At 42.0% G+C, this 26,132-nt stretch overlaps 2 protein-coding genes, 1 non-coding gene and 2 pseudogenes across 5 annotated transcripts in view; 2 read left to right on the top strand and 3 right to left on the bottom strand.

Annotated features, from left to right (window-relative positions):
- The window catches only part of ARMH3 (armadillo-like helical domain containing 3), a 77,390-nt gene extending 60,402 nt beyond the window's left edge, over positions 1–16,988 (bottom strand). Inside the window, exons 1-5 of one of the 3 annotated variants that reach the window (XM_025039180.1) lie at positions 16,969–16,988; positions 6,331–6,443; positions 4,178–4,234; positions 3,924–4,070; positions 1,627–1,734 (exon numbers count right to left, since the gene is read on the bottom strand). In XM_025039180.1, the coding sequence (XP_024894948.1) occupies positions 1,627–1,734; positions 3,924–4,070; positions 4,178–4,234; positions 6,331–6,432 (414 nt within the window). In that variant the 5' untranslated portion in view covers positions 6,433–6,443; positions 16,969–16,988. Of the gene's footprint in view, positions 1–1,626; positions 1,735–3,923; positions 4,071–4,177; positions 4,235–6,330; positions 6,444–15,399; positions 15,949–16,837 lie in introns of those variants that run through there. The other 2 variants (XM_006920957.3, XM_025039179.1) reach the window with 2 other exon arrangements.
- LOC112470187 lies at positions 3,243–3,352 on the top strand. Its single transcript, XR_003042876.1, has one exon. It is a non-coding gene; the product is annotated as a U6 spliceosomal RNA (small nuclear RNA).
- On the bottom strand, positions 8,565–8,682 carry LOC112470164 (annotated as a pseudogene).
- A 939-nt stretch (positions 16,989–17,927) lies between the features above and the next one.
- On the bottom strand, positions 17,928–18,449 carry LOC107196328 (annotated as a pseudogene).
- A 2,994-nt stretch (positions 18,450–21,443) lies between these two features.
- On the top strand, positions 21,444–24,149 carry HPS6 (HPS6, biogenesis of lysosomal organelles complex 2 subunit 3). Its single transcript, XM_006920926.3, has one exon. The coding sequence runs from the start codon at positions 21,594–21,596 to the stop codon at positions 24,003–24,005; it is 2,412 nt and encodes an 803-aa protein (XP_006920988.1). The 5' UTR covers positions 21,444–21,593; the 3' UTR covers positions 24,006–24,149.
- Positions 24,150–26,132: the final 1,983 nt, after the last annotated feature.

Raw genomic sequence — 26,132 nt, 5'->3', positions numbered from 1 at the left:
GTTCCATTTTGGATATATCAAGCAAGAGATACTTAGGGATGTGTGAGTGGGTATATTCAGCAAGTGCTTACAGAGTACGTACATATACAACTCTGAGACTCAGAGAGAATGTTAAAGCTAAAGATAGAGACTTAGTAATCAGCAGCATATCGGCAGTAGTTAGAATAATGAGAATGAAAGATATGGGATTTTTACCATGACATATATATGGACTGTACAGATTAGAATTAAAAACCGACTCCAGGTACTAAATCTTTGTATATTCATAATTGTATATTCATAACTTTTTAAAATAAGCTAATGACTATAAGGATTCTTTGGCACACAAATTTCTTTATTCTAAATTTAGTGAGTGACAGAAGACTAGTTCTTCAAATGAACAACATTCATTTAAGATAGTGTCAAATACTCCAAATCAGATATCTGATAAGGGACTTACATTCAAAATATATAAAGAACGCTTACAACTCAACAATAGAAAGACAAACAACTGAATCTGGAAATGGACAAAGAATTCGAATAGACATTTCTCCAAAAAAATATACACGAAAGACAAAAGCTATTGTTGACAAGGATGAGGAGAAATTAGAACCCTCATACATTGCTGGTGAAACTGTAAAACAGTATGGCAACTTTGGAAAACAGTTTGGCAGTTCCTCAAAATGTTAGAAACATAGTTACCATATGACCCAGCAATTCTACTTCTAGGTATATACCCAAGAGAATTGAAAACATATATCCCCCAGAAACTTGTACAAGAATTTCAAAGCATTATTCATAATAGCCAAAATGTTGAAATATTCAAAATGTACATCAACTGATGAATGGATAAATAAAATGATGTGGTACATTCACTGAATGGAATACTAACCAACCATAAGAGACTAAGTACTGATACATGCTGCAACATGGATGGACCTTGAAAACATGCTAAGTGAAAGAAGTTAGAAACAGAACACCACGTGTGATTCCATTTATATGAGATGTCCAGAATAGGTAAAGCCATAGAGACATAAAGCAGATCAATGGTTCTGGGGCTAGAGAGAAGTGGGAATGGAGAATGACTGCTAATGGGTACATGTTTTCTTTTTTGGGTGGTAAAAATGTTTTGTAATTAAAAGTGGCGATGGTTGGACAACTCCATGAATATGTTAAAAACCACTGAATGCAGAACTTTAAAAGGGTGAACTGCATGATATGCAAATTACATATCAATAAAGCTGTTATTTTTTAAGTGTCAAACAGTAAAAATAAAAATTCTAATAGCCATTGTGTAAAATAAGAAAGCTTAATGTTTAGAACTAAAGTTACCCTTGTATATTAATTTGTTATATTTAAGCTCATAAATGTTTTTGAGAATGTATGATCATATGATATACATCATAAAATAAACTGCTCAGTCTTTATTCTGCAAGGAATAGATGCCTCAATTCAAATCTGAATTTCAAATCTTCCTTTATTCAGATAAACCAAACCTGTGAAATAAAAATACCCAAATTCAAGGCTAAATGTAATCATCTTTATCTATGTGAGTCTAGATCTTCTAGTACATCTGTCTGCAGATGGTACCCAGGAACAGCTGTCAAAAGCAGCTATCCACAAGCACATCTGCAGCTTATGTCTCACCTTCATGCACAGCTCCGCCTTGTCAAAGCCCATCAGCATGTTGATAATGTCAAACCCAGAGGTAGACTTATTCTTTTGGTGAACTCCTCGAATAAGTGCACACAAGGTCTGCAAAGATGAGAGAAAGAATTCTTTCTAGAGAGGAAGTCTCAAAACACAAAGCACTGGATCTGTAGCCTCACATTGCTACCTCGGAACCACCTCCTTGCACAGCTGACATTCAACTACTCAAACACTTGAGCTCCAGAATCCAGAAATCAAAAGAGGAACAGCAACTAAAACTGTCGTCATTCTTTTTTTTGTTGCTTTTTGGCCATCCTCTTTTTAAAAACTGCACTGCAGACAAAGATTGGAAGGTGGTATTCAAAAATAAAAAATAGTTCTTGAGTTTGCATCATGGAATTGGAGAAACTTCCCTTTATTTAAAATTAATTTTAGTATTTACATTATGGTTTATCATTTTTAGTAATTATTTTTTTCATAACTACGAGTATTTGGGTCCCTATATAACAACAACCAATTGCTTTACATCTTATATTCATTACATTCCTACTTACCAGCTGTGTGAGGCTGGACAAATCAGTTAACTTTTCAGTGCCTCAGTTTTCTCATCTACGAAGTGGGAATGATAATAATAGTACACATCTCACAGGGATGCTGTGATGACTATATGAATTAATACTGTAAAGAACTCAGAATAGTCCTTGGAACTTTGTTAAAGCTCAAAAAATAGTACCTGGAACTTTGTTAAAGTTCAATAAGTATAAGCTATTACAATAATGTACTATATTTTTATGGATCGCCAAATGGCTTAATGTCAATTTATTTCCACTGAACTAAAAACAATTTACAATTTATGCCCCCACCGTGAGCCACTGCAACTACTGGAAGTACAATTTCCAATTTTCATGTCAACTCTCAATGAGCCTCTACAACTGTGATGCTCAAAATGTGGAATTTACTGTGCCAGAGGTTAACAAAGCTACAAGATAAACGCCGCCCTTCTTTCTGAGGCATCAGCCTAAGAGGTTATTTCTACATTCTACAAGTGAGAAAATTAGGGCTTACAAAGTGATCTGGCCAACTAGTAAGTTAAAAACTTAAACCCAGTCAACCAAAACTTCCAATAAAATCCTTTATGTTGTCATGGGGCTGTGTATTATATCTGTCAATCACTGCCCTAGGCACTCAGCCCAAGGCTACACTTAGAGCTACCAGACTATAAACTTTAGAAACTCTGCCTATCATTTATTCAATAAAAATTTACTTCTAGAATGCTGAATATTTGCCAGGCACTGTTCTATACAGTAGGAATAAAGAACTGAATGAAACTATCAAAGTCTTTGTCCTCGGGAAGCCTATAATATATCCCCACGAGCCTAATGGTTGGCACATAACGATCATCCAAGAAATCACTGTTCAATGAATCTTCCTCATGATCATGCCACTTAGCTTTAAGAACAATGATTCTTAATGTTTTCAGAGTTCCAGATTCTTTTGAGAATCTGATGAAACCCCTCTCTCTAGAAAGATTATACATATACACGTAAAATATTACTTGTAATTTCAGGGAATCAAGGACCCTCTGAAACCTCAGATTAAGAACTCCTGATCTAGTGCGCACTTCAGCAGCAGCACATATACTAAAATTGGAAGGATACAGAGAAGATTAGCATGGCCTCTGTGCAAGGATGACATGCAAATTCGTGAAGTGTTCCATATTTTTAGAAAAAGGTGAAGAGATGAAGTACAAATTTGTAGTTACAAAATAGTCACAGGGATGTGGAGCACAGCATAGGGAGCAGAGTCAACAGTATTGTAATAGCTGTGTGTAGAGCCAGATGGGTGCTAGAGTAATCGCGGGGATCACTTCATAAACTATATAAATGTCTAACCAGTGTATATCTGAAACTAATAAAAACGAAAATTAAAAATTAAAAAATTCTTGATATAGTGAGAAAATACTGTATTAAGAATCTCCTGATTTTTGCTGTAGACTTAGCAACTCTGCCTCAGTTTCCTATCTCTTCCTTTCCTTGAATAATAATAAAAATTCTGTCAAATTCTGGCATTAGATCAAATTGTACAAATGGACAAGATTACTACCATAAGCATCGATTTGTTTAAGCAGGAAGATGGATAAACCAACATGACATAGACGTTTGATTACTTAAAAAAGTAAAGAAAAAAGAAAACTTCATAACTAAGGGCAATCCTAGGTTCCTCAGGTCCCAACGGATGTGTTACAATTCCTTTCTTCTATCAAACCACACTTTCCCAGTCTCCTAGCTTTGTACCTGCAATGCATTGACAACTCGAATTGGATGCTCCTCTCCCAGAGCCTTGATGCAGTGCTGAAATAAGCAATTAATGTTGTCCTTGATCTTCATTAATTCCTCACCATCAAGAGATTCCAGCTTGCCTTCCAGGTACTCTAAGTTCACCTACCATGGAAACAATAAGAGCCTGAGTACAATTTTAGTGTAGCACCCAGAACACATGAGAAGGCAATCTCGGTTACCAGGAAAATCCAGATGCCATCAAGTCTTACCTTCATGAGGAAGAGCTCCTCCCAAAATCGAGGACTGCACTTACTAGGGTCTTCTGTCTGAAATCAGAAGATAAGCAGGTTCAATATCCCCAGCTAACACCAAATCATTAAGAATACAGTGGAAAGGATCACTATACATAATCAACCTTACCCTTCAAAATTAACTTTTAGCTTGGTCATTCTAAACTACTGTAATGGGGAAGAACAGTTTTGGGTTTTTTCCCCCAAATGAAAGATACTGTATATAGATTTCCTGCATCGAAAGTTAAAAAATGGCTCAAAGAATCTCCTGCAAATCTTTTTCTTCTAGCAAGAAGTAAACCCAACCATTTGAATTAAATTAGTCAAATTATGATATGTTTCCACTGCAGTTGTATGGTGCTCAGTTTTCAAAGCCCATTCACATACATGAAATATAATGACCAGTGAGCCAAGTATGGTAGATATTATCATTATCCTCCTTTTAGGAAAAAGGGTACACAAAGTTAAGTGACTTACACAAGTACAAGAGCCAGAATCCAGATCACCAAAAAATACTGCCATGGTTTTTGCAATATCCTGTGTTGACTGCTTCTACTTGCTTTCCCATATGCATTAAGTCCTCTGTACAGAGCTTTTAATATGCTCTTTCTTTAATTCAAATGGTCCAAAAGGTTGGCAAAATTATAGTGCTAAAATTCAAAATTTCTTAGGAGCAATTTTCAAACAGAAATTCTAGAAAGTCAGAGGCTTCTGGTTAATGAATGAAATAAAAGAATCCCTACCTCCACTTTATGGGAAAGCTAATGACATAAAATCAGTAGGTCGACTGCCTGTTATCACCTTACCTTAAGTCGACTTTTTAAAATTACTACCAAGAACTAATGTATTCATTAGTTAAGAACTCCTGCTCTAAAAAATATTATACTAGGAATCTCTTCTGGATTTTTAATTGAAGATGACATAAAGAAGCAACATTTCTGGCCTTCTTATAAGGTCCTCATTTAGTCTCTTCTCTCAAGTCTTACTACTCTCCAGGAGAGGTCACACCTTGACTCTCACAATTCTGTAATGTCATTTTATTGTCTATATATGGAACTCAGGGATTTCCTGGAGCTGGCTCTTCCCATCCTCAAAGCAGGAATCATATGCATACCAAGCTTCCTTAACATATAAAGAGCCCTAACAGGATCCTAGTACCCACTCATTTTCTCTGTATAACCACCTGTACTAACCTGGGAAATTCTGCATTAATTTTCTGCATGCCAAACTCTATCTGTAAGGCTATACCAAGAGTTAAATGTTTTACTTGATTGAATTATTCATCCTGGGCCATGTGGCAAAGCCGAACAAATAAGGGCTCTAGAGTCAGACACTAGGGTTCAACTCGCCTTCTAACTGTGATCCCCAGTTCTCTCATCTATAACATGCTCTTTTACATGGCACATGTAAAAACATGGCCCTCTTGCACCATTCTTGTCAGAATTAAAGCTAATGTATTTAGTGATACATTTAAAATAATGACAGGGACACAGTAGGAACTCAATACACTGTAACTCTTTTTATAGGTATTATTCTATTTTACATGTACTACTTATGACCAGGACTTCAGAAGGCAAGTACTACTGTAGGGAATCTAATTACTCTAACTTTCCCTGACAGGGGATATTTTACAACACAGGTTTAGACCATGGTCATTCAGCAGTTATGAAAGCCCAAAAAAATCCCCAATCCATTCCCAGTTAACTAATACAGAGAATGAGATAGTCTAACAAAGCAACTGTTTTGTCCACGAACAACTTGAGATGGATTATAATAGTGCATCTTCTTAAAATATCTGATCATAGAATTCTTGGACCAAATGGAACGTCAAGGGACATCTAGAAATGTCCTTACATCGGATAAGAAAAACAAATCTTTCTCAAAAATATTCAGAAAAGAAGCTTCCACAGCCAGCCTTCCTCCTTTCAACTGTTTTACCTAGCTCATAGCAACAATCTATATTAAGACACAATCATAACTTCTACCATGACAAAGCTCACCCTCACCCTTGCTCTCCCTCTTTCACCCTATGAAGAATTGGAAGGTAACAGGCAAAGGTGAGGTTATTTCTCATTTTGAAACAAGAAATTAAGGAGTCAAGCTGTGCAGAGTATCAGAGCTCCAGGCCTTACCATGAAGATCTCATCATACATCAGCACCACTTTTTCCTTCAGTGGTTTCTTGGAGGCTGAAGATTTCCGGAGCAAACCCCCCCGTTTCTCTACTTGTGCCATGGTTAGAGAATCTGTGAAAAGAAAGCCAGAGTCAGTGCTAGAAATACTCTCCAAGATTCTGAAGGCTAAGCAGAATTACCTCCAATGGGAAATGTTTTAGGAAGAAGAAATGATAAACAACCATGCTATAGATCATGTGTATCTGTCCAACATCCCCTCCCTAGACCAGGTAATTTCAAGGTTTAAATCTTTACTTGGCCTACAGCACAACATATTTTACATCCTTAAAACATGCCAGTGGACGAGGCTTAAAGCGGATCCAAAACCAAGCAGGAAAGTGTAACTAGCTCCATCTGTAATAGGTCTGGCCATATATTTGAGGTTGATAGAAAGAAGGCTGCAAAGCACACACTGCCCACAGACTGATGGTGAAGTTAAATTTCAAGTATTGATCAAGCTTAGGACCATTAAGACAGGAAGTGTGCTGCAGACTGATGTGCTCCATTGATTTCCCCAAAGTAAGTAGGTTCTCATCTCTGCAAAGTACTTGGCCTTCACTGCCTCATAAATCACACTGCACTTGACTGTCTTGAGAAATTCCTCTGGAAAGAGACCCAAGGCAGAAAATAGCAGTTAAAGGCCAAAAATTAAACTTGATTTCAAAATAACCGAACATAACGACACACTCCTTTCGAATTTAATTATATGTATTTGTAACACTACCGTAGATAAAATCTCAAAGTATTTTTTAATTCTATATAAAAGCAGTTCCATGAATCATGCCCAAATTTTCCAATCTTGCTTCAAGGAATTCTCAATTTTTTTCAAGTGAGAGCTTGAAATTCCACAGGTCTGCACTACTAAATTTACACATATTCCCTCACTTCCCAGATTCTTCCTATATTGATAAAATTCCTGTCTCTCTCTTAAATTCTAGGCTCTAGCTGTGAATCTTAATCTCACCCAATGGTAAGTGTGTGGGGGGGAGGGGGGAGCGAGGAGCCTAGTTTTTACTTCCAGACATATCCAAAGCAGAACAAAATTAATTTTGTTCAATGACTTTTGGAAAATATACACTAATTTTCAAATATAAATAAAATTTTTGTTTAAGGAAGAGATGTATCCAATAGCATAAAAGATTATATCTTAGACATTATCTTTCTCTAATACATATAGCCAAAATGGAGATTTGGCTTTGAGCATAAAAAGCGAAAAGCACAGAAAATTTCCCCAACTAGATATTAAGTATCTTTAACAAAGAGACTACATCTTATACTTTTTCTGTAAGCCCTTAGCTCATGGTAAATGCTCAGTGTATATTCATCACTGACTGATTCTAAAATTAGAGGGGGGGGACTGAAAAGTCCTAGGTCTGACCTAAAATTTGTTAAAACCTATATTTATTGAGGCCTCACTAAGCCCTCAAATTCCATTATGGTCCGAGAAAAATGAAGGGGAAAATAACAACAAAGAGAATGTTCTTGTGGGCAATTTATACTATATTGATCATGGCTTTCCCTTAACGCATGAAATACAGCCTCCATTCAAAACATTCCTGTGTTTTTTAAATAGGTTGTCAAGAGGAAGATGTCCTTATCGGAGGGAAAACAAATTGGAAATCAAGAGGATCCTATTAAAATAAATCAAAAGCAACGCAATTCTAAGCTTAGTAGGTATAGATCTTGCACATACTCAGCTTCAACCAGTTGATTAGCAGGAACTACAAGTTCCTGCATGTGAAAAGCATATGTTTACAAACATCCCCCTCTGAGAATTTATAATTAGGTTACAGCTAATCAATGTCCACCCCAAATCTAATAAACTCACTTTATCTATTTCAAAATCAATACTTTCTAATAAGCAAAAGGGAATTGGAGAGGGAGGAAAAACAATACCAGTCCAAAGTACTAAATTTCCTAAGAAATTAAATTCTTTTCATCATTCTCCTTCCATTTGGCGCAGGGGGGGAATTCAACCAAGGGCCTCTACACATTACTCTCTGTCATCATCACAAGCAACTAGAATTTACCACCCAAGCTGTCAGAAATGTGACTAGAAACTGACAACATAAAGTCGCCTCCTCCTCCAGTACTTCTGTCCATGGAAGACAGCAAAGAAAGGTGTGTCTAGGGTGGTGGATTGGGAAAAATGTAGTATGCTTACAAGTTTTAAAAGTTTTTTTTTTTTTTTTACACCTACAGCACCTGGTATTCCTAGGTGGTCTCCCATCCAAGTACTAACCAGGCCAAATCCTGCTTAGCTTCCAAGATCAGACAAGATCGGGAACGTTCAAGGTGGCATGCCATAGACAGTTTTTTGGGGGTTTGAGAAATTAAACCTGTGCTCCTAAATTTGAAAGTAAAATATCTGACTGGTAGAGCAGTAAATTGCAGCACATCAGTAATGTGAATGTAGTCTGTTTACATCCTCTCAGTGCTTTTTTCCTCTTTCACAAAACTTCCTTGTTGTATAGAGAATCAGTACCAGCTGAGGGAGCAGCAAGGCATAAAGGAACAACCAGCAGAACTGAGAATAGACCACAGGTCTCCAAACAAACTAGATAACACTGAGTAATTCACTGTACTTCTCAGTTTCCTTACAAGTAAAACAAAGGGATTGAATTAGACATATCATCTAATAATTCTCTCAGCATCACTGAAATACCATAAATATATAAGGAACACTGAAATAATATAAAGCTCTAGTATAGGCACTACAGGGTTGCAAAGAGCAAATTCCAAACCTGATTCTCTGGGAGATCACAAACTATTGGCAGAGACAGACACATAACAACCCATAGCACAAGGCAAATCATGTGAAATAAATAGAGTAAAAGTACAATGAAAATGCTATGGAACCACCAGGAAGGGAAAAAAACATTCTATGACTATACTACAAGCTCTGTTGATCCAGGCTTTTAAATCCTTCCTGTGAAGAAGCAAATATAGCAAAGCCACAGTAATCTCACAGAAATGTCACTTTAGGCTTTAATACAGTTCTCAGAAATAAGACATACTAGGCAAAATATAAGAGAAAATCAGGCAACTTTTCAATACTAATTTCATCTACCACCAAATTTAAGAATGGCTTCAAATCCCCCCAATTCAATGGTAAATCAATGAAGTCTTTTATTCCTAAACCTTAGGGACTTGTTGGTCCCATGACCTATACAGCACAATATCCCCCTGAAAGACCCAAGTCATACAACTTTTTAAGAACTATATCTGAAAGCAATCCAGCCACATACTTCTTAAATGCACATCACATACCTACAGGATGAAATTGCCAAATACCAAGATTTTAAAACCTAAAGCCAAACTCTTCCAATGTTTAATGTACAAGGAAATCTAGTTACACTAAGACAGTTATTTATTTATTTTATTGTCTTCATGAGTACATGTCAATTCTAGTATCAGAAAATAAATTTAATAGAAATTCACCCTCATTTCCAGAGAATACTCACAGTTATCTATTAAAAGTTTTGGATTTTAGTCCCAACCTATACTTATCCTATAACCTTAAGTTTCTTTTCCCTCCCTGGGCTTCAAAAAAGTTAAAAAAAAAAAAAAAAAAAAAAAAAAAAAAAAAAAAAAAAAGCCATGGCAAGGAAGTACAGAAAGGCAAACCCTTGTATACAATTGGTGGGAATGTAAATTGGTATAAACACTACAGAAAACAGTATGAAGCTTCCTCAAAATATTAAAAGTAGAACTACCATATGATCCAGCAATCCTATTTCTGGGTATATATCTGAAGGAAATAAAATCCCTATTTAGAAAAGATATCTGTACTCCCATGTTCACTGCAGCATTATTAATGAGCGGCCAAGACATAGAAAAACAACCTAAGTGTCCATCAAGGAATGAATGGATAAAGAAAATGTGGTGTATATACAATGGAATATTATTCAGCCATAAAAAAAAAAGGAGAAAGTCTTGACATTTGCAACAACATGGATAAATCCTGAGGGCATTATGCTAACTAAAATAAATCAGACAAAGACAAATACTGTACGATCTCACTTATATGTGGAATCTAAAATAGCCAAAATTGTGGAAACAGAGAATAGTCTAGTGGTCGCCAGGGTCTGAGAGTGGGGGAAATGGAAAGATATTGTTCAAAGGTTACAAACTTCCAGTTCTAAGATGAATAAGTTCTGGAGATCTAATATACAGCATGGTGACTGTAGTTAACAATACTGTACTGTATACTTGAAAATTGCCAAGATCTTAATGTTCTCACTACCAAAAAGTTTTTTAATAATAACTACATAAAGTGATGGATGTGTTAACTAAGTTATCCTGACAATCACTTCACAATGGATCATCACACATTGTATCCTTTAAAGTTATACAATGTTATATATCAATTATATCCAATAAAGATGGGGGCAAAAAACACATGCAACGGCGTCTCTACCATAGACTTCCAAATTTAAAGGCCTGGAGTTCTATATTCAAACTTATAATGGACTGTTATCAAGTATCACTCCCTCTTCACTGTTGAGGGAGGCTCCTAAATGCTACTGTAGGTAAATGCTCAGGTAAACATCCTAAAACATTTCAATCAGTATGTACAAAAAGAAAAAGGAGGAGAGGAGAAAGAAAAAAAGAGGAAAGAAAGAAAATGAATAAAAATAAATGTGCCTATCATTTAGAAAGAAAAAAATATGCACAGATCAGGCATTTGTTCAATAAATATTACTGAACAACTTTTAGGTGCAAAACACTAAGGATATAGCAGTAAATGAGACAAATAAGATCCTTGCTCTCATAGAGTTTTCATTCTACTAGAAGGGAAAAAGACAACAAACAAGTTAAATTGAAAGTGATAAGTATCTTGAAGACAAATTGTCCAGGGGTTCTATATTAATTAGAAGATTAAAGTAGGCTTCTTTGAGAAATGATACGTGGGCCAAGATCAGAACAGGAAAGAAACAACCATGTGAAAATCTTGGGGAAAGTGTTCCAGACAGAGGGAATGGCAAGTGCAAAGGCTCCAAGATTTAAAAAGACTTGGCATGTTTGAAAACAGAAATTCCAGAATGCCTAGGCTAGAGTATAAATATCTCCTTTTTTAAATGTTTTTGTAAAGTTTATTGAAGTGGGTGTTTTGTGTTTGTGTGAGTCTTTTAAATATATAGACTTCAAATGCCCATCAGCAATAGAATAGGAAAATTATATTCACATAATACCACACGGAAATTTAAAAGGACAAATTATTGAAACGATGTTGATAAATTTCACAGATGTTGAAGGGAAAACATCCGAAAGAAAAAAAAGAAAAAGAATACAAACTAATGATTCCATTTATATGAAGTTCAAAAAAGGCAAAATTAATCTAGGGGCAACAGAGGTCAGAATAGTGGTTACCCTTGGTGGAGATAGATTAGTGAGAAGGAACACAAGGAAACCTTCTGAGGTGCCCAAAACGTGTGTATCTGAAATACACAAATCTCTACTACAAGATTTTATTGATACTACTATACTTGAACTTACTGCTCTTAGGATAATTCTGCACCAAAACTTAATAATGAATGGAAAGATACAGTAAAACAAGAAAGATGAAATGGAGAGCAAGTTAAATATAAGTCTATACAGCCCTCAGCTTAGGAGAGAATATGCTTTATCACAGCAGAGCTGTGATTACCTGTTTCAGAATCTCCTGGGGTGCTTCCTGAAAATGTAGATTCCTAAGCTCCCTTCCCCACTACTGAAACAGACTTTCAAAATAAGAACTAAGGGTCTTCATTTTAAACAATCATTTAGGCTAGTGGTTCTCAACTGGGGCAATTTGCCTCCTAGGGGACATCAAAGCCTGGAAAGATTGTAGTTGTCACAACAGGGAGGGGAGATACTACTAGCATCTACTGGGTAAAGGCCAGGGATGTTGCTAAACATCCTACAATGCATAGGACAATCCCCACAACAAAGAATTATCTGGCCCAATACGTCAATAGAGCTGAGACTAAAAAACCTTGCCCCACATAATTCTGATGCTCACTAAAATTTGTGAAGTACACATCAAAATCTTAAACCAGGCTTCAAAAGGAAAGGAGCATGTGAACAGAGATGATTCTGAGAGAATTAATAAAACTTCTGCCATCTCTAGAAAAAGGCACTGGAGCAACCCTCACCTACCCCCCAACTCATTCTCCCTATAGTAATTCACCAACCACATCCCCTTTCTTTAGGATCTTGGCCCCAGTTTGCCCATCTGTGAAAGATCACTACAAGACGCACTGACTATAGCAATCCACATTCTTAGTGAAGGAAATGAAAATTCTATCTGCCCAGGAGTTATGGCTCAGTCAAATATCACCATTGTCTAACCATGAGCCATTCACTCAATACACTAAAGGAGGCAATATTAATAAAGCCTGAAATAGCCTTCTGCACTGACTCTCCTAAAGGTTCCCAATTTCCTCTGGATGCAAGTGTTTGGGGTTTTTTTTAATCTTTAGACAGAAGTTATCTGCTCCATAAGTTTTCTGGAAGGCACACCACACACTCTAAAGGTAATACTAGCAGTATAAGCATTTAAGAGCATGCAGGTATACCAATCCCAACCCTTAATTTCTCAAACTAGTTCCTAACAGGTCTCTTCCTATCTGAAGGCCCCAAGGATTTGGCTCACTTGCTGGATTCCACATGGTCCACATGGTCCAGATTGGTCTTCTAAATTTACTGTCATCTGAATCTGTGTTTAATTCACTTCCCAGATGTAAGCGTGGGCACTGTATTGTGTTGCTACTGTTCCACATGGTTCCTTGCCACAGTTTCTTTCATAGCATGGGACACAATTTCCCCCAATTCCACCCCACTGACTGGCTCTAAAACAAGCATATATACCCTCTCCATTTTAAAGAATTTTTAGCACTAGTCCCTCCCAGTCTTTTTTATCTCTAAAATGGAGTGAGGCCTGCATTCTTGAAGCCACTTCTCTGAATTTTCTCCCTTCATGGAGCGCTCCAGAAGAAGCCACTATTCCTTTATTCTACCACTTTTCTTTTCTTTCTTTTTTTTCACTTTTCTTTTTGTAATTCCTGGAGATGCAATTCATCACTCATCCCTCTAAATCTTTCAAAGCACAAGCTACCACTCAAGATGATATATATAATAAATAACATGACTGAGTGCTCACTATATATTTGGCACTGTTCTAAGTGCTTTAAACATTTATATCTAATCTTTAAAATAACCAAATGAAGTAGGTACTACTACCATAATTTTACAACGAGGATTTTACTTTGCCCAAAGTAACACAACTAATAAGCGATAACGCCACTAAACCTTTCTGGTAACCCTTCTCCCCATCAGAATATCCTGTTAGTGCAAAAACTCAAGTGTTGACTAGTAGAACATGCAAAATCAAATTCAGTTGAAGTTCTATGGAAACTCCAAACTGATACCAATAATATCAACATTCTTACTTTATCCAAGAAAATTCAGTCAACTCAGGATATTGTCTAATAAGCATCATCCCTACTTTCTAGATACTGGAACAGAACCAGCCTGATTCAGTAAATACATGAGCCACTATGGGACAGCATCCATATTTTTTGTGTGCTCTGGACAGTGCTCACCTCAGAGTGGGTGTCTAGCCTGTACCTGAAAATGGAAGTAATTCAGGGACTTTCCCAAGACTAAGCAGCAAGTGAAAAAAAAACCAGGAATTTCCCAGTCTCTACTCTGGGTATCAGCCACTGTCTGTATCTACTAAAGGTAAACTAGCTTCACAGAAAAAAATTCAATCCAGTCCCATCAGAATTGACTGAGTCGGCCTACTTTCACAAACTAATAATACAGATGAAGAGGTTTAAATAAACATGACTACCTCAGGTTCCCCTTCAAATTATTTTTACACAAGAAGGAATGCACTTACACCTTCAGAAGGAGGAATCAACTCCAAATAGACAGGATTTCAGAAACTCTGATTGAAAATCACATTTTTCTGACATCTCCCAGAATGAGAATTCATTGTAAAATCCTCTTCTCAATGAGCAGGAGCCTCTTGTAAATTAATACTGTCTATCTCCTGCTCAAGCCCTGAACTTCCTCAAGCAGCACAATGTCACTCATATCTTCTGCATTTCCTTTCCTGTTGAACCATACAAGCCTCATGAATACCACCTAAGTATAAAATGAAAATTATGAGACAGACTCCCATGATCTTAAAGAAAACCCAAATGGTAATTGCAAATTTGCAAAGGAAATTGATTTCCTGCCAGCTTAAAAACTAACATTTATCAATACCTTACAATAACACAGGCATAGTATAAGACAAAAAAGGGACCTAAAATTACATTATGGTCCCTGCCTTGAGACGCTCACTATTAAACGGAAGAAATACATATTCTGATACTTACTTATAAACAAAAATAAATAAACATTTTTTTTCCCAGGATTTCTTGGATATATGCCCTCACTCAGTGCCAAGATATTAAGCTCACCAGACCCCCTTACTTCCAGCTGCCTATCTAACATCTCCATGTGCACATCCCACAAGCAATTTTTTTCCCAGCGCACCAGACTATCTCCCCTATACCTCTTTCCAAAGCCACCCCAACCCTTAAAAAATCTGCTCTATTTTTTCTAGTCCATATCCTGGCCAATGAAATTTGCATTCACCCAATCTCTCAAATTAGAAATCTTAGCCCACTCTCTCTCCCCAATCATTAAGTTCTGTTGCACCTATCTTAGAATTATTTCTAAAATCCATTTCCCTCCTCTTCATTCCCACTGCCACACTTTATTCAGACTCTCAATCAACTGCAACAACTCTAATTAGTCTCACTACCTCATTTCTCATTACTTTAATCGGCACTTCTGTCATTCCCTAACATAAAAAGCTCCAATGGCTCCCTGCTCTCTTTTCAGCCTCAACTCCTGGCAACTTCCCCACCATACATCCTGTTTGGGGCAAATTTCTGACACTTAAACATCATGTTATTTTTTTCCCCCTCATACTTTCATTGTGCCTGTGTGCATGCTGTTCTCTCAAACTGGAATACCTTTCCTTACTTACGCAAGCTCCGACTCTTCTTTCATCACCCAACTCAAGTATCTCTTCTTTGTGAAGATTTCCCTGGCTCTCCCAGGCAAGGGCAGTAGTTCCTTCACACTGCATAGATTCATTTGTAAGGATACGTAACACAGCACTACAATTTTCATATGAATGTCTCTCTCTGATGTCCTTGAGGAAAACATACCCATATTTCTAACTCCAGTGCCAGTTACATAGAAAGTGCTCAATAAATGTGTGTTGAATAGAATTCACCTTCGTATATCCTGGATCAATTTGCTATTTGACTATTTTCTCCAAATTTTATGAATTCTTGAACTTGGCTCTATGGGAAATTTCAACTTTTATAACAATTTCTGACTTTTGACCTTAAAGTTTTCCCTATTCACTGAAAGAATCGTAATTCTCCCTTGACAATCCTAACAACAAGGATCCACCTTTCTTTAGAGTCAGCCTTCATATAGGAAGTACTGTGCACACAAATCCAACTGAAGGCACACCCAAATAATTCCAATTAACTTGGGCTAAGTTAAGGGCACGGACACAAACCATATTTGCCCTGGTTTACAAAGTCCCTGAGAGCTCAGGATAGCAAAGAAAGAGCTCTAAGCTCAAAACTTTTTCTGACGAGGAAGACTTGGGGAGGGTCTGATGATCCAGAAACATTTATTCGGGCCTGGCCCAAGTTTTTATTTCCCCATTCCGCGGAGGCAGCACTCCTCAGCTTCGGATAGCTCTCCCTCCCCCAGGGAACCAGATTTCTTCTCCTCTGTTTCTTCCCCACACTTGCCTAGGAACAGGTTCGTTACTCCCAAGTAACCCAGAAAAAACATGGTAGCTTCACTGATTCTGTGTGAAGAGTGGACTGAAGCCCATCGGTAAGATTTTAAAAAGAGGGACAGGATGGGGGCCGAGAGGAACCGGATGGGGACCTTTCCGGGACACCTGAACACTGTGAGGCAGAATGGCCTTCCTCCAGCCCTTCACAGAGGTGCTGCCCCATGCCTTCACCCCAGACCCAGCCTGGGCTGAAGGGTACCCAGGGGCGAGAACAATCTGGGAGGAGAGGTAGCTTGAAGGGTAGGGTCAGCCTCGTGGTGAGGTCAAAGGTCAGCCCCTTGGCTGCCAGAAGGGCCTAACAGAGACCAGGAGCCGGAGGGACGCGACCCGCACAGGATAGTCCGAGGGACTATCCTCTGGAGGAGCAAGCGGCTTCTCGATCCGCTCCGCCGCCTCGGGCCCAGCCTCTCCGCCGCACGCAGCCTCAGCTCGCCTCAGCAGCTGTCCTCCCTCCCTCTTTCCCCCACTCTCCATCACCCCCGTCCCCTCCCAGGCGAGCGCAGGCCCCGCCCCCAGAGTCGCCTCGGGGCCAAGGCCTAGTACCGCAGGACCCACAGAGGTTGGCCAGGTTCGGGGACCGGCCCCGGCCGGCGCCGCTTACCGAGCCCCGGGCTCCTCCTCCACCACCCGCGCCGCTCCCGGGGCTGCTCGCTCCCGACGCCACCGACCGGCGCTGTTCCCGGCTCACGGCCGCGCTCCCGACCTCCCCGACCGTACTCCAGCCCACCGTACCCCGCGGGGTCCTAAAGCCCGCCGTTTAGTAGATTTGTCCACGCCCGCTTCCTGAGGCTGGCTCAGACAGTGACTCCGGGCATGCCTCACAAAGACAACAACTCCCGAAATGCACCGCGAGAAAGAAATTAGCAAAAGAAACATCTATTGAGGATCTACTGGATGCAAGTTGCAATAGCAATGTTTTTAAATACAGCAGACTCTGAACTCAGCAATTCTGCTCCTAGAAATAAGTGTGTCCTTTAGAAACACTGGAAGAATTTGGAAAGATATATTTTCCAAGCAGTTTATTGCAACTTTGTAAGTGAAAAATTGGAAACAAGCTTATTTGTCCAACAAATATGCATTGTGTGCCTACTCTGAGCAGATCACCATGTAAGGCTGTGTTAACTTGGCAAGTAACCTTTCTGAATCTTTTCTCATATGCAAAGTGAAATATTAAAAAATATATATACTGGACATTGTGGGGGTGTCATTCAATCCTTACAATGACTTTTTGAAGTAGGTACTTTACAGATAACAAAGCAAAGATTCAGTGACTAAACAGCTTGCCTAAGGTTCTAGAGTTAAGAGGTGAAGAAGAGTTTGAACCCAGATCTATCAGGAAAGCGATCTTAATGAACTAAAAGATTAGGCTCTTGCTTGGAAGATTTTTATTTTTCTTGTCTATTTGCAAGTAGTGTACAACGAGATTACTAGTAAAAAGTTTACTTAATTGAATATAAAAAAATGTGAGAAGGGGAAAGAGGAAGGAAGGTGCTTTTGGGGGTGCGGGGGTGGGGCGCCTGCAAAAAGCTTTATTGTTTCAATTTGGTCCACTGCATAGGAGAGGGGTCCAGGGTGGTTAGAAGTGTGCCTAGTGGTTGCAAGGAAAGGCTCTGACAGAAGCCCAACACCAGGCAGATGCAGAAGGGCCTCTCAAAGGCTCTACAAAGCCTTTAGGAGCTCTACAAAGGTTTCTAGTCCTGCTTGAGGGTGAACCTTTCCAAGAGATACTAACCCAGCACAGGCTAGGGGGTGGCCAGCCGGCGGAGGTTAGTCAGGTGGTTGCCCATCTTCCTGATGAGTTTTACCTCCTCATTAAGAAGTGCCTTTCCAGAAAGTCACAGAGATGGGGGTCTGTGCGGGCAGAACCCAGGGCATGCAGATCCAAAAGGGCCTGGTTTAGGTTCTTTTCCATGAGCATGGCAGTTTTTATAGCATCCTGAGTTTTACCCTACTCATCCTGGGAAGGTTTTTGCAGGTTCCGGAAGAGGGCGCGGCCGCCATACTGGTTTTGCTTCTTTAAATGATGCTGGGCGCTCTCGCATTTCTTCGCGGCTAACTCACAGATGAAATGACCAACGCCTTCTAGAGCCATATCGTTGTAGTCAAAATAGAAACCTAGAGAGAGGTGTAGGAGGCCTGCAGATGGAAGTTACTGGGCAGTTGACGGTGGCCTCCACCTGGGTGGAATAATTCTGATGGATTTAGGGGCTCATAGTTGCTCGGCAATAAGGAGTTAAGCTCAAAAAACGGTGTGGCTGGTCTCGGGAGCCAGGATGGCTGAGACGGTTCCAAGAGACTGGAAATGAGGTTAGAGGGTGATCAGAGACTGGAAGAAGGGGCATCCCTGGGTCTGCTCTGTCCAAGTACTGTTGAAACAGGAGACAGAGCCGAGGACTGCTGAGGTGAACTCCAATAGTTCCTGAATACCAGGTAGAAGCCTCCTGTCCAGATGAAAGAACCCTTTTCCATACATGATTTCTTTTTAAGAAACTTTTGTTGAGCAAATATTGAATATCCAGTTCTGGAAGCAGTCAACTAATATATGGTGTGAATTAATTTGCAACAATTAACTTCTGTAATAAATGTCTCTAGTAGAAATAACCATTATTTTCCTCCCAGTCACTAAATGGGTGACTGCTGTAGGTCAAAAAAAAAAAAAAAAAAGATTATATTGTAACAAAGTGATACATAGTTAGATATACAATTAAATACTTTAAATATCAGCGAATTATCAAGGACAAGTTTAGGAAGGCTCAAGTTGTAAATGCTCAGAAAATTCAGAGAAGGGGAAATTCCATGACAATCTCCAGAGGCTTGCTGGGGGAAGACAAAGATGGAAACAAGTCTTAGAGGAGAGAAGAAAAGGAAAAGAGGGTATGGAGGTGAAGCAACACAATACACTGCCTACGACTATGTCTGGAAAGTGAATTAATTACACATTCAGACAAGGGTAGGTTTAGAAGGCCATGTGCTGAGTAGGTAAGAGCAGAACTTCCAGCACACTAGGAATGAATCTCAGGTCTGCTACCTACTAGCTGTATGGCTTTTGCCAATAACTTGAGCTCTCTGAGCTTTAGTTTCCTACCTAAAAAAATGGGGATAATAAAAGGGCCGTGTCATATTAATTTGATTATTCATCATTGAACCCTTCTCCTCATTCTGGGGACATTTTCCTTTGGGTATAGTCTTGGTGGAAAATCAGGCCCTGAGCAACCAAGGTAAGTGAGCTCATATGACCTAAGCTTAGGCACAAGGTGCAGCCTCCAAGGACTTCAGCTCTTGATCAAAAGAGGCAAAGATGAAAGAATGGTCAGAATTTATTTATGACAGGTGTTTCCTGCCTGGATGGTTCTGCTGAAAAACAGGTGTGCTTCCTATTTCTTGGTCTTCAGAGAGTGTCTTGGTTCCCGCTCTTTTTCCAAGCCTATTCCAGTCTCCTGCAAATTCCGTGAGTCTCTTATGTTCTTCTAATAAATTTCATTTTTATTTAAGATAGCCTATTTCTATAACTATTCTGTAACACTTAGCCAAAGGGTTCCTAAGTGATATTACACATACAAATATGTGCCCCCTCTAACTTACTTATTCTTTCACCAAACATCTATTGAGATATTTCTTTGTGCCAGGCTCTACACTAAAAATAAGGATACAAATATAAAGGAAATCCTATGGCAACTAGGAACAACTGGGAGAGGAACAAATTTGGACAGGGAAGTGATGTTTAGGACATGTTTAGGACAAAGCTTGAATTGAGATTGAAGTGTCTGTGAGACATCCAGGCAGAAATATTTAGTAGACACATGGATATGCTTTATTGGAACTCAGCACAGATATGTGAGCTGTAGATAAATATTTTGGGGCCATTGGCTTAGCGGTAATAGTTCAAGCCATGAGAAGGAAAGAAATGGCCTAGAAAGAAGGCGAAAAAGAGAATTTAAACATCTACATTTAAAGGATGGTGAAGAAAAACGAACTAATGGCAAACAAAATTCTGAAGCTAGTACTATCCAAAAAAGAGGAAAATTAGAGGAGAAAGATGCCAAGGAAACCACAGGAGGGACTTTCAATAAAGAAGTTGTCAAATATCTTAGAAAAGGAAATTCAAATGTCCTTGAAGACCTCAGGAAATCTACTTCAGGTAAGTAGTAGTTTGAAGAATGAATAGAAGAAGAGAAAATGGAGGAAGCGATCGCTAAAGGATCTTTGCAAGAAACTTAACTGGAAGGAAAGGGAGAGGGAGCAATAAGGCTAGAGGTGGGGAAATGAAGATGAAAGAGCAACTTCTAAGACAGGACAGATGAAAGTGTTTCTATGCTGAGAGCAGGAGGACAGAATAAAGCTGATGAAATAGAAATGGATGCAGTTCTCAGGGAAGTTGAGGGGGTCGGGAGAGGGAGAAGCAGACCTCATAAAGAAGGACTAGACTTGGAGGGAGGAAGAATACCACATCACCTGAGAAAGCAGGGGTGGAAAGGACCCCCGAATATCAATTTGTGGGTGTTGCTGGAGAAATTACACACAGACTCAGTGCCTCTAAAGTATGTTTTAATTTTGTTCTCTAGCAAACTTAGTTTTGATGACTTGTCGATACAGTAGTTTGGTGCAGACACTGGACTCATTGCCTCTGGTTGAAAGCTCACCTCTACCTCTACTGCTTAATAGCTTTGTGGTCTTGGCCAATTTACTCAATCTCTGTGCTTCTTTTTCCTTATCTGTAAAAGGGGCTTGTTGGGGGTTGGGGGGGGGTGCTGTCACACAGTAAGTGCTATGGAAGTATTGGTTATTATAATTATTTTCTACCAGATTGTCACCTCCATGAGGTTGAGGTATTCAATTTTGTTCAGGGCTGTCTATTTTAAGTAGAGGCTCAATAAAATTTCATGAATAAATGAATGAATAAGTTGGGGTGAGAGAGTAGGGTTTGGAGGGAAGCCCTGGGAATGGGTCGCTTTCAGTTCAGGGCTCAGCGGGCTAGAATCCCAAATCCTGAGTCAAACTCTGGGCCACTCCGCGGCCTCTTGGGGAGAGGTCCTACACCCCGCTCAGAGAGCGTCCCTAAAGTTAGCGAAGTCGGAGCATTGAAGGCCTGCGAGGCTCCTCCCACGGCGAGGCTCCGATGGCTCCTCCCCTGGCGGGCGGGGTCGCGCGGGCGGGGCATGAACAAGCGCATGCCCCGAGCTAGCCTGGTGGGAGGGCGGAGCGAAGCCAACTCTCAAGCCTGGCCTCCGCCCACCTCATCTAAGCGGGACGGAAGTCTCAGCCCCACTCTTGACCTTCCATGGGAACCTGGGGCTGAGACCCGGGCCTCGCTCCCCTGGGCGTCAGGACTTGGGCATACTCTGGAGAGGGGGGACACTATGAAGCGTGCGGCGACTCTGCGCCTGCTCTCGGACCTGAGCAACTTCAGCGGCGCTGCCCGGCTCCGGGAGTTGCTGGCTGCAGGCCCACCCGTCCGAGTCCGCTGCAGCCCGGACGGCCGCCACCTGCTTCTGCTGCGACCCCCGGGGGCGCCAGCCCCGCAATTGCTGGTCGCGGTGCGTGGACCCGGCAAAGAGCTGGAGCGTGCCTGGCCGGTGGGCCACCCCTCACCGCTAGACGCCTTTTTCCTGCCGTGGCCGATGAGACCAGCGTTGGTCTTGGTGTGGGAGAGTGGCCTAGCTGAGGTGTGGGGAGCCAGCGTGGGGCCTGGCTGGCGGCTGCTGCAGAGCACTGAGCTGTGTCCGGGTGGTGGATCCCGCGTGGTGGCGGTAGCGGCGGCCCGAGGCCGCCTGGTTTGGTGCGAGGAGCGTCAGGCTGATGCTAAGGGCCAGCTTGTGCCATGGTCAGCCGCTTTCAGCCACTGTGTATGCGTCAGGACTCTGGAGCCCAGCGGGGAGGCCGGCACCAACCTGGGTCGCACAGACATCCTCCTGCACCATTGCCCACCTTTCGGGCTTCTGGCTTCCCGCAAGGACGTCTTCCTGGTGCCCACTGCCAACACCTGGCCTGGTGTGGGCCACATTCTGCTCATCTGGAGCCCAGGCAAGGGTAAGGTGATGGTGGCTGCCCCAAGTCTTGGCCTCTCTCACAGTAAGAGCCTAAATCCTGGACGAGGCGACACATGGGACTTCCCGACCCTGCTGCGGGGCCTTCCTGGGCTGCTGTCTCCTAGGCAGCCATTGACTGTACATACCTGGGCCCCAACTCTCCAGGGCCTGCTATTGCTTGACTACAGGGGCACTGTGAGCTTGGTGCAATCCCACGGTGGTACCCGGGCTGTTGGCACCCTGCAGGAGGCACCTGTAGGCCTGGCAGGGTCTGCAGCACTGGGAATGTTTCATAGTACTCTGGCCTGTGTGCTGGGCTCCACATTGGAACTGTTGGACATGGGCAGCGGGCAGCTGCTGGAGAGGAAGGTCCTCAGTACAGACCGAGTACATTTGCTGGAACCCCTAGCCCCTGGCACAGAGGATGAGGAAGAGCTGGAGACTCGAGGGGGTCTTCGTTTGCTTTCAGCCTTGGGTTTGTTTCGAGTGAGCTGGGAAGCCCCACAGGGCCTCGAACTACCTTCATCTGAAGACCTGGTGTTTGAGGAAGCTTGTGAGTACTACCAGCGGCGGAGCCTGCGGGGTGCCCAACTCACCCCAGAGGAACTGAGACATAACAGCATATTCCGAGCACCTCAGGCCCTGGCCTCCATCCTCCAGGGCCACGTGTCCCCATCTACACTATTGATCACATTGAAGGCTGAGCTTCGGGATTACAGGAACTTAGAGCAGCTCAAAGCCCAGCTGGTGGCTGGGGACGATGAAGAGGCTGGCTGGACCCAGCTGGCAGAGCAGGAAGTGGCACGCCTGCTGAGGACCGAGTTGATGGGGGACCAGCTGGCCCAACTCAACACCATTTTCCAAGCCCTTCCTACAGCAGCCTGGGGTGCCATCCTCAGGGCCCTGCAGCTCCAGCCAGATGGGAATGGCAGATTGAGGTCTCAAGCTCCCCCTGATGTGTGGAAGAAAGTTCTAGGGGGTACAGCAGCTGGAAAGGAACCCCCCAATGGAATTTTGCCCCTCTTTGAACTCCTGTGCCAGTGCCTCTGCCGGCTGGAACCACGATGGCTACCACCCTTTGTGGAGCTGGCACAGCAGCAGGGTGGGCCTGGCTGGGGAGCAGGGGGCCCAGGGCTGCCCCTGTATCGCAGAGCCCTAGCAGTACTAGGTGAGGAGGGGACTAGGCCTGAGGCATTGGAGCTAGAGCTGCTTTTAGGCAGTGGTCGGCCCAAAGCTGTGCTTCAAGCTGTGGGACAGCTGATGCAAAAGGAGCAGTGGGAGCGGGCTCTAGAGGCTGGCCTAGCCTTTGGCCCCTCCAGCCCCCTGCTTCGAAGTGAGATCTTTAAACTGCTGTTGGCCGAATTTGCCCGGCACCGCCGGCTTGATGCTCACCTCCCCCTTCTTTGCCGTCTGTGCCCACCAGACCTAGCTCCAGCTGAGCTCCTGCTGCTACTTCGGACACACCTCCCAGATGAGTCAGAGCCCCCCACCCCTTTCTCTCAGCCTGGAGCAGAGCCCCCTCTCACTGTGGGCTTGCTCAGAGTCCTGCTGGAGCAGACTGGGGCTCAAGGACGGCCCTCAGGTCCAGTTCTAAGCCTATATGAGGACATCCTCTGGGACCAAGGCACTCCACCCCCCACCCCACCTCGGGGACCTGTGATTACCTTCCAGACATCAGACCACCCAGTCCTGGAGGCTTGGGCACCATCTGGACAGGACCTCTGTGTGACTGACACAGGCTGAAAATAGCTTCTGTGATCAGGGAAGGGTGCCTAGGAGTCAGAGAGGGCCTAGGACCTGTGTGTGCAATACTCTTCTCTCTTCTGGAGCAATGTTAAAATATACATATGTTAAATATTGTGATGTAATAAATATGTTTGGTCTTTATCCTAAGGTTTTTGTCTTGGCACAGAGCTCTCCTAAAACCCTCGGACTTTCCTGAGTGATAGCAATGTCTTTCCTTATTCATAACAGACCCCTCAAGATCACACCTGCCTTTAAGCTAATGAGGTAATTGAGGGTGGAGCCCCCAGCCTTATGATGGGGCTGGTCACCAGAAAGACCAAGTGATGAGAGGGTTGGAATTTTCAGCCCCATCCCCAACCTCCTGGGAGAGGAGTGAGACGAGACAATTGAACTCTGTAAAACTCCCTAACAAGGAAATTTGATGAGTTTCTAGCTTGGTGAACACATCCAGATTATGAGAGGGTGACACCAAGAGATGGCTTGGTGTCACACACACACCCATACCTTGCCCTATGCATCTCTTTCATCTGGTTTTTCTCCAGTTGTATCCTTTGTAAATGTAAATACAAGTGAAGTACTTCCCAGAGTTCTGTGAGCCATTCTAGCATGGGAATTCCCAATTTATAGCCAGTCAGTCAGAAGTACCAGTGACTTGCAACTGGCATTTAAAAAAATCTATAGCATTTTATTTTTATTTAGTTTTAGTGCAATTTGCATTTGAAGTCAGGCAGTCATTTTGGACTGAGCCCTTAACCTGTGGGGTCTGCACTAACTCCAGGTGGTTAGTGTCAGAATTGTATTGACCTGTAGGACACCCAGTCAATGTCCACAGAGTACTGGTTGTTGGTGTTAGAAAACACTCTAGAAATATATACACGGTCTGTGTATTTTTGAACAGCTGAGGGTCTCAAGAGAGCTGAGGGTTATAGGGGGAGCTGTTGAATCTAAATCTGTTGGCTAAAGTGGCCACTTAAATAATGAAAATGATGAACACTAAGAACATTTAATATGTGCCAGGCACTCTGCTAGTCTTTAATAACTCCTCATTTAATGCTTCTAATAACCTTATCAGGAAAGTACTAATATTAGCCCCATTTTACAGGTTTAGAAAGAGGAAATAAGGTTTAGAACAATAACTTAACCAAGGTCAGTCACCTGGAAAGTAGCAACTCTTTAAGATTTGGACTACCTCACTATACAGCCCAGTAGCTGCTATCTGCTCCAGCTCGAATTCACTTCTCATTCCTGACTCAGTGCTAGCTTCTCTAGCCTGCTGTGAGGAGGGAGATCTGAAAAGCTGTACCTTTTCCCCCAGACTCTTCTGTTCCCAAGTAGGAACTGTGATAAGTCCTGTGCCCATACCTGTCTCCCCTAGGATTTCTGGAGCAACACCTGGTTGAGGGAAGATTTGCCACAGACAGGAAGGCTACCTCCAGAGCCCTCTGGCTTAGTACAAAGAGTCACTGGAGCAGAGTTGCTTGGAAGACCTCACATCCCTGCTGACTCTCTAAGCCAAGAAAGAAGCACCTTTGGTACAGATTTCTGTTCATCTGGACTTAGCAAGACCAGAGGCCTTGGCCCTATGCCCACTTCTGCTACTTATCATCATCCTGGGTCCCTAGCTATCCTATGTTCAAGACTTGGAACCAAGATAAGGACTGCCACTCAGCTTCATCCTCAGCTGGGACCTACAGCTTGGATTCTGCTCAGCCTCATCCTGGGCTTAAGATGGCCCTTTAGTTTCATATGAGACTAAGGACAGTTCCTCAGTCTCTTGGCAAAAGGAGGCAGCTTCTCAGGCTTTTCAAGGCCTGGTGTTAGTCTTCAGCCTCATGGAGGTCCTGAAGTGGTTCATCTTCATGGCCAAGTCCTGGAGTGGTTCCTCGGCCTCACTGAAATCTAAGGACAACACCTTGGTCTCATCTGAGACTTGGATGACCCTTGTCCTGGCCCTCAAGCCATGTTATCTATCAACACCAGAAGTCAAACTACTAGCCCTTTAGCTATCGCTCCTCTCAGAGGCCCAGAACTAGGAACAGGTCATCCTTCAGCCCCTTCTTGGTTTGGGAGCAGTCCTCTTCTTGGTCTTATGTCTGGGCCCATTATGGCTCCTCAGTGGGAATC

Source organism: Pteropus alecto, unplaced genomic scaffold (genome assembly GCF_000325575.1).
Source record: "Pteropus alecto unplaced genomic scaffold, ASM32557v1 scaffold177, whole genome shotgun sequence".
NCBI classification, from domain to species: Eukaryota; Metazoa; Chordata; class Mammalia; order Chiroptera; family Pteropodidae; genus Pteropus; species Pteropus alecto.
This window is presented reverse-complemented; position numbering and strand designations above follow the sequence as displayed.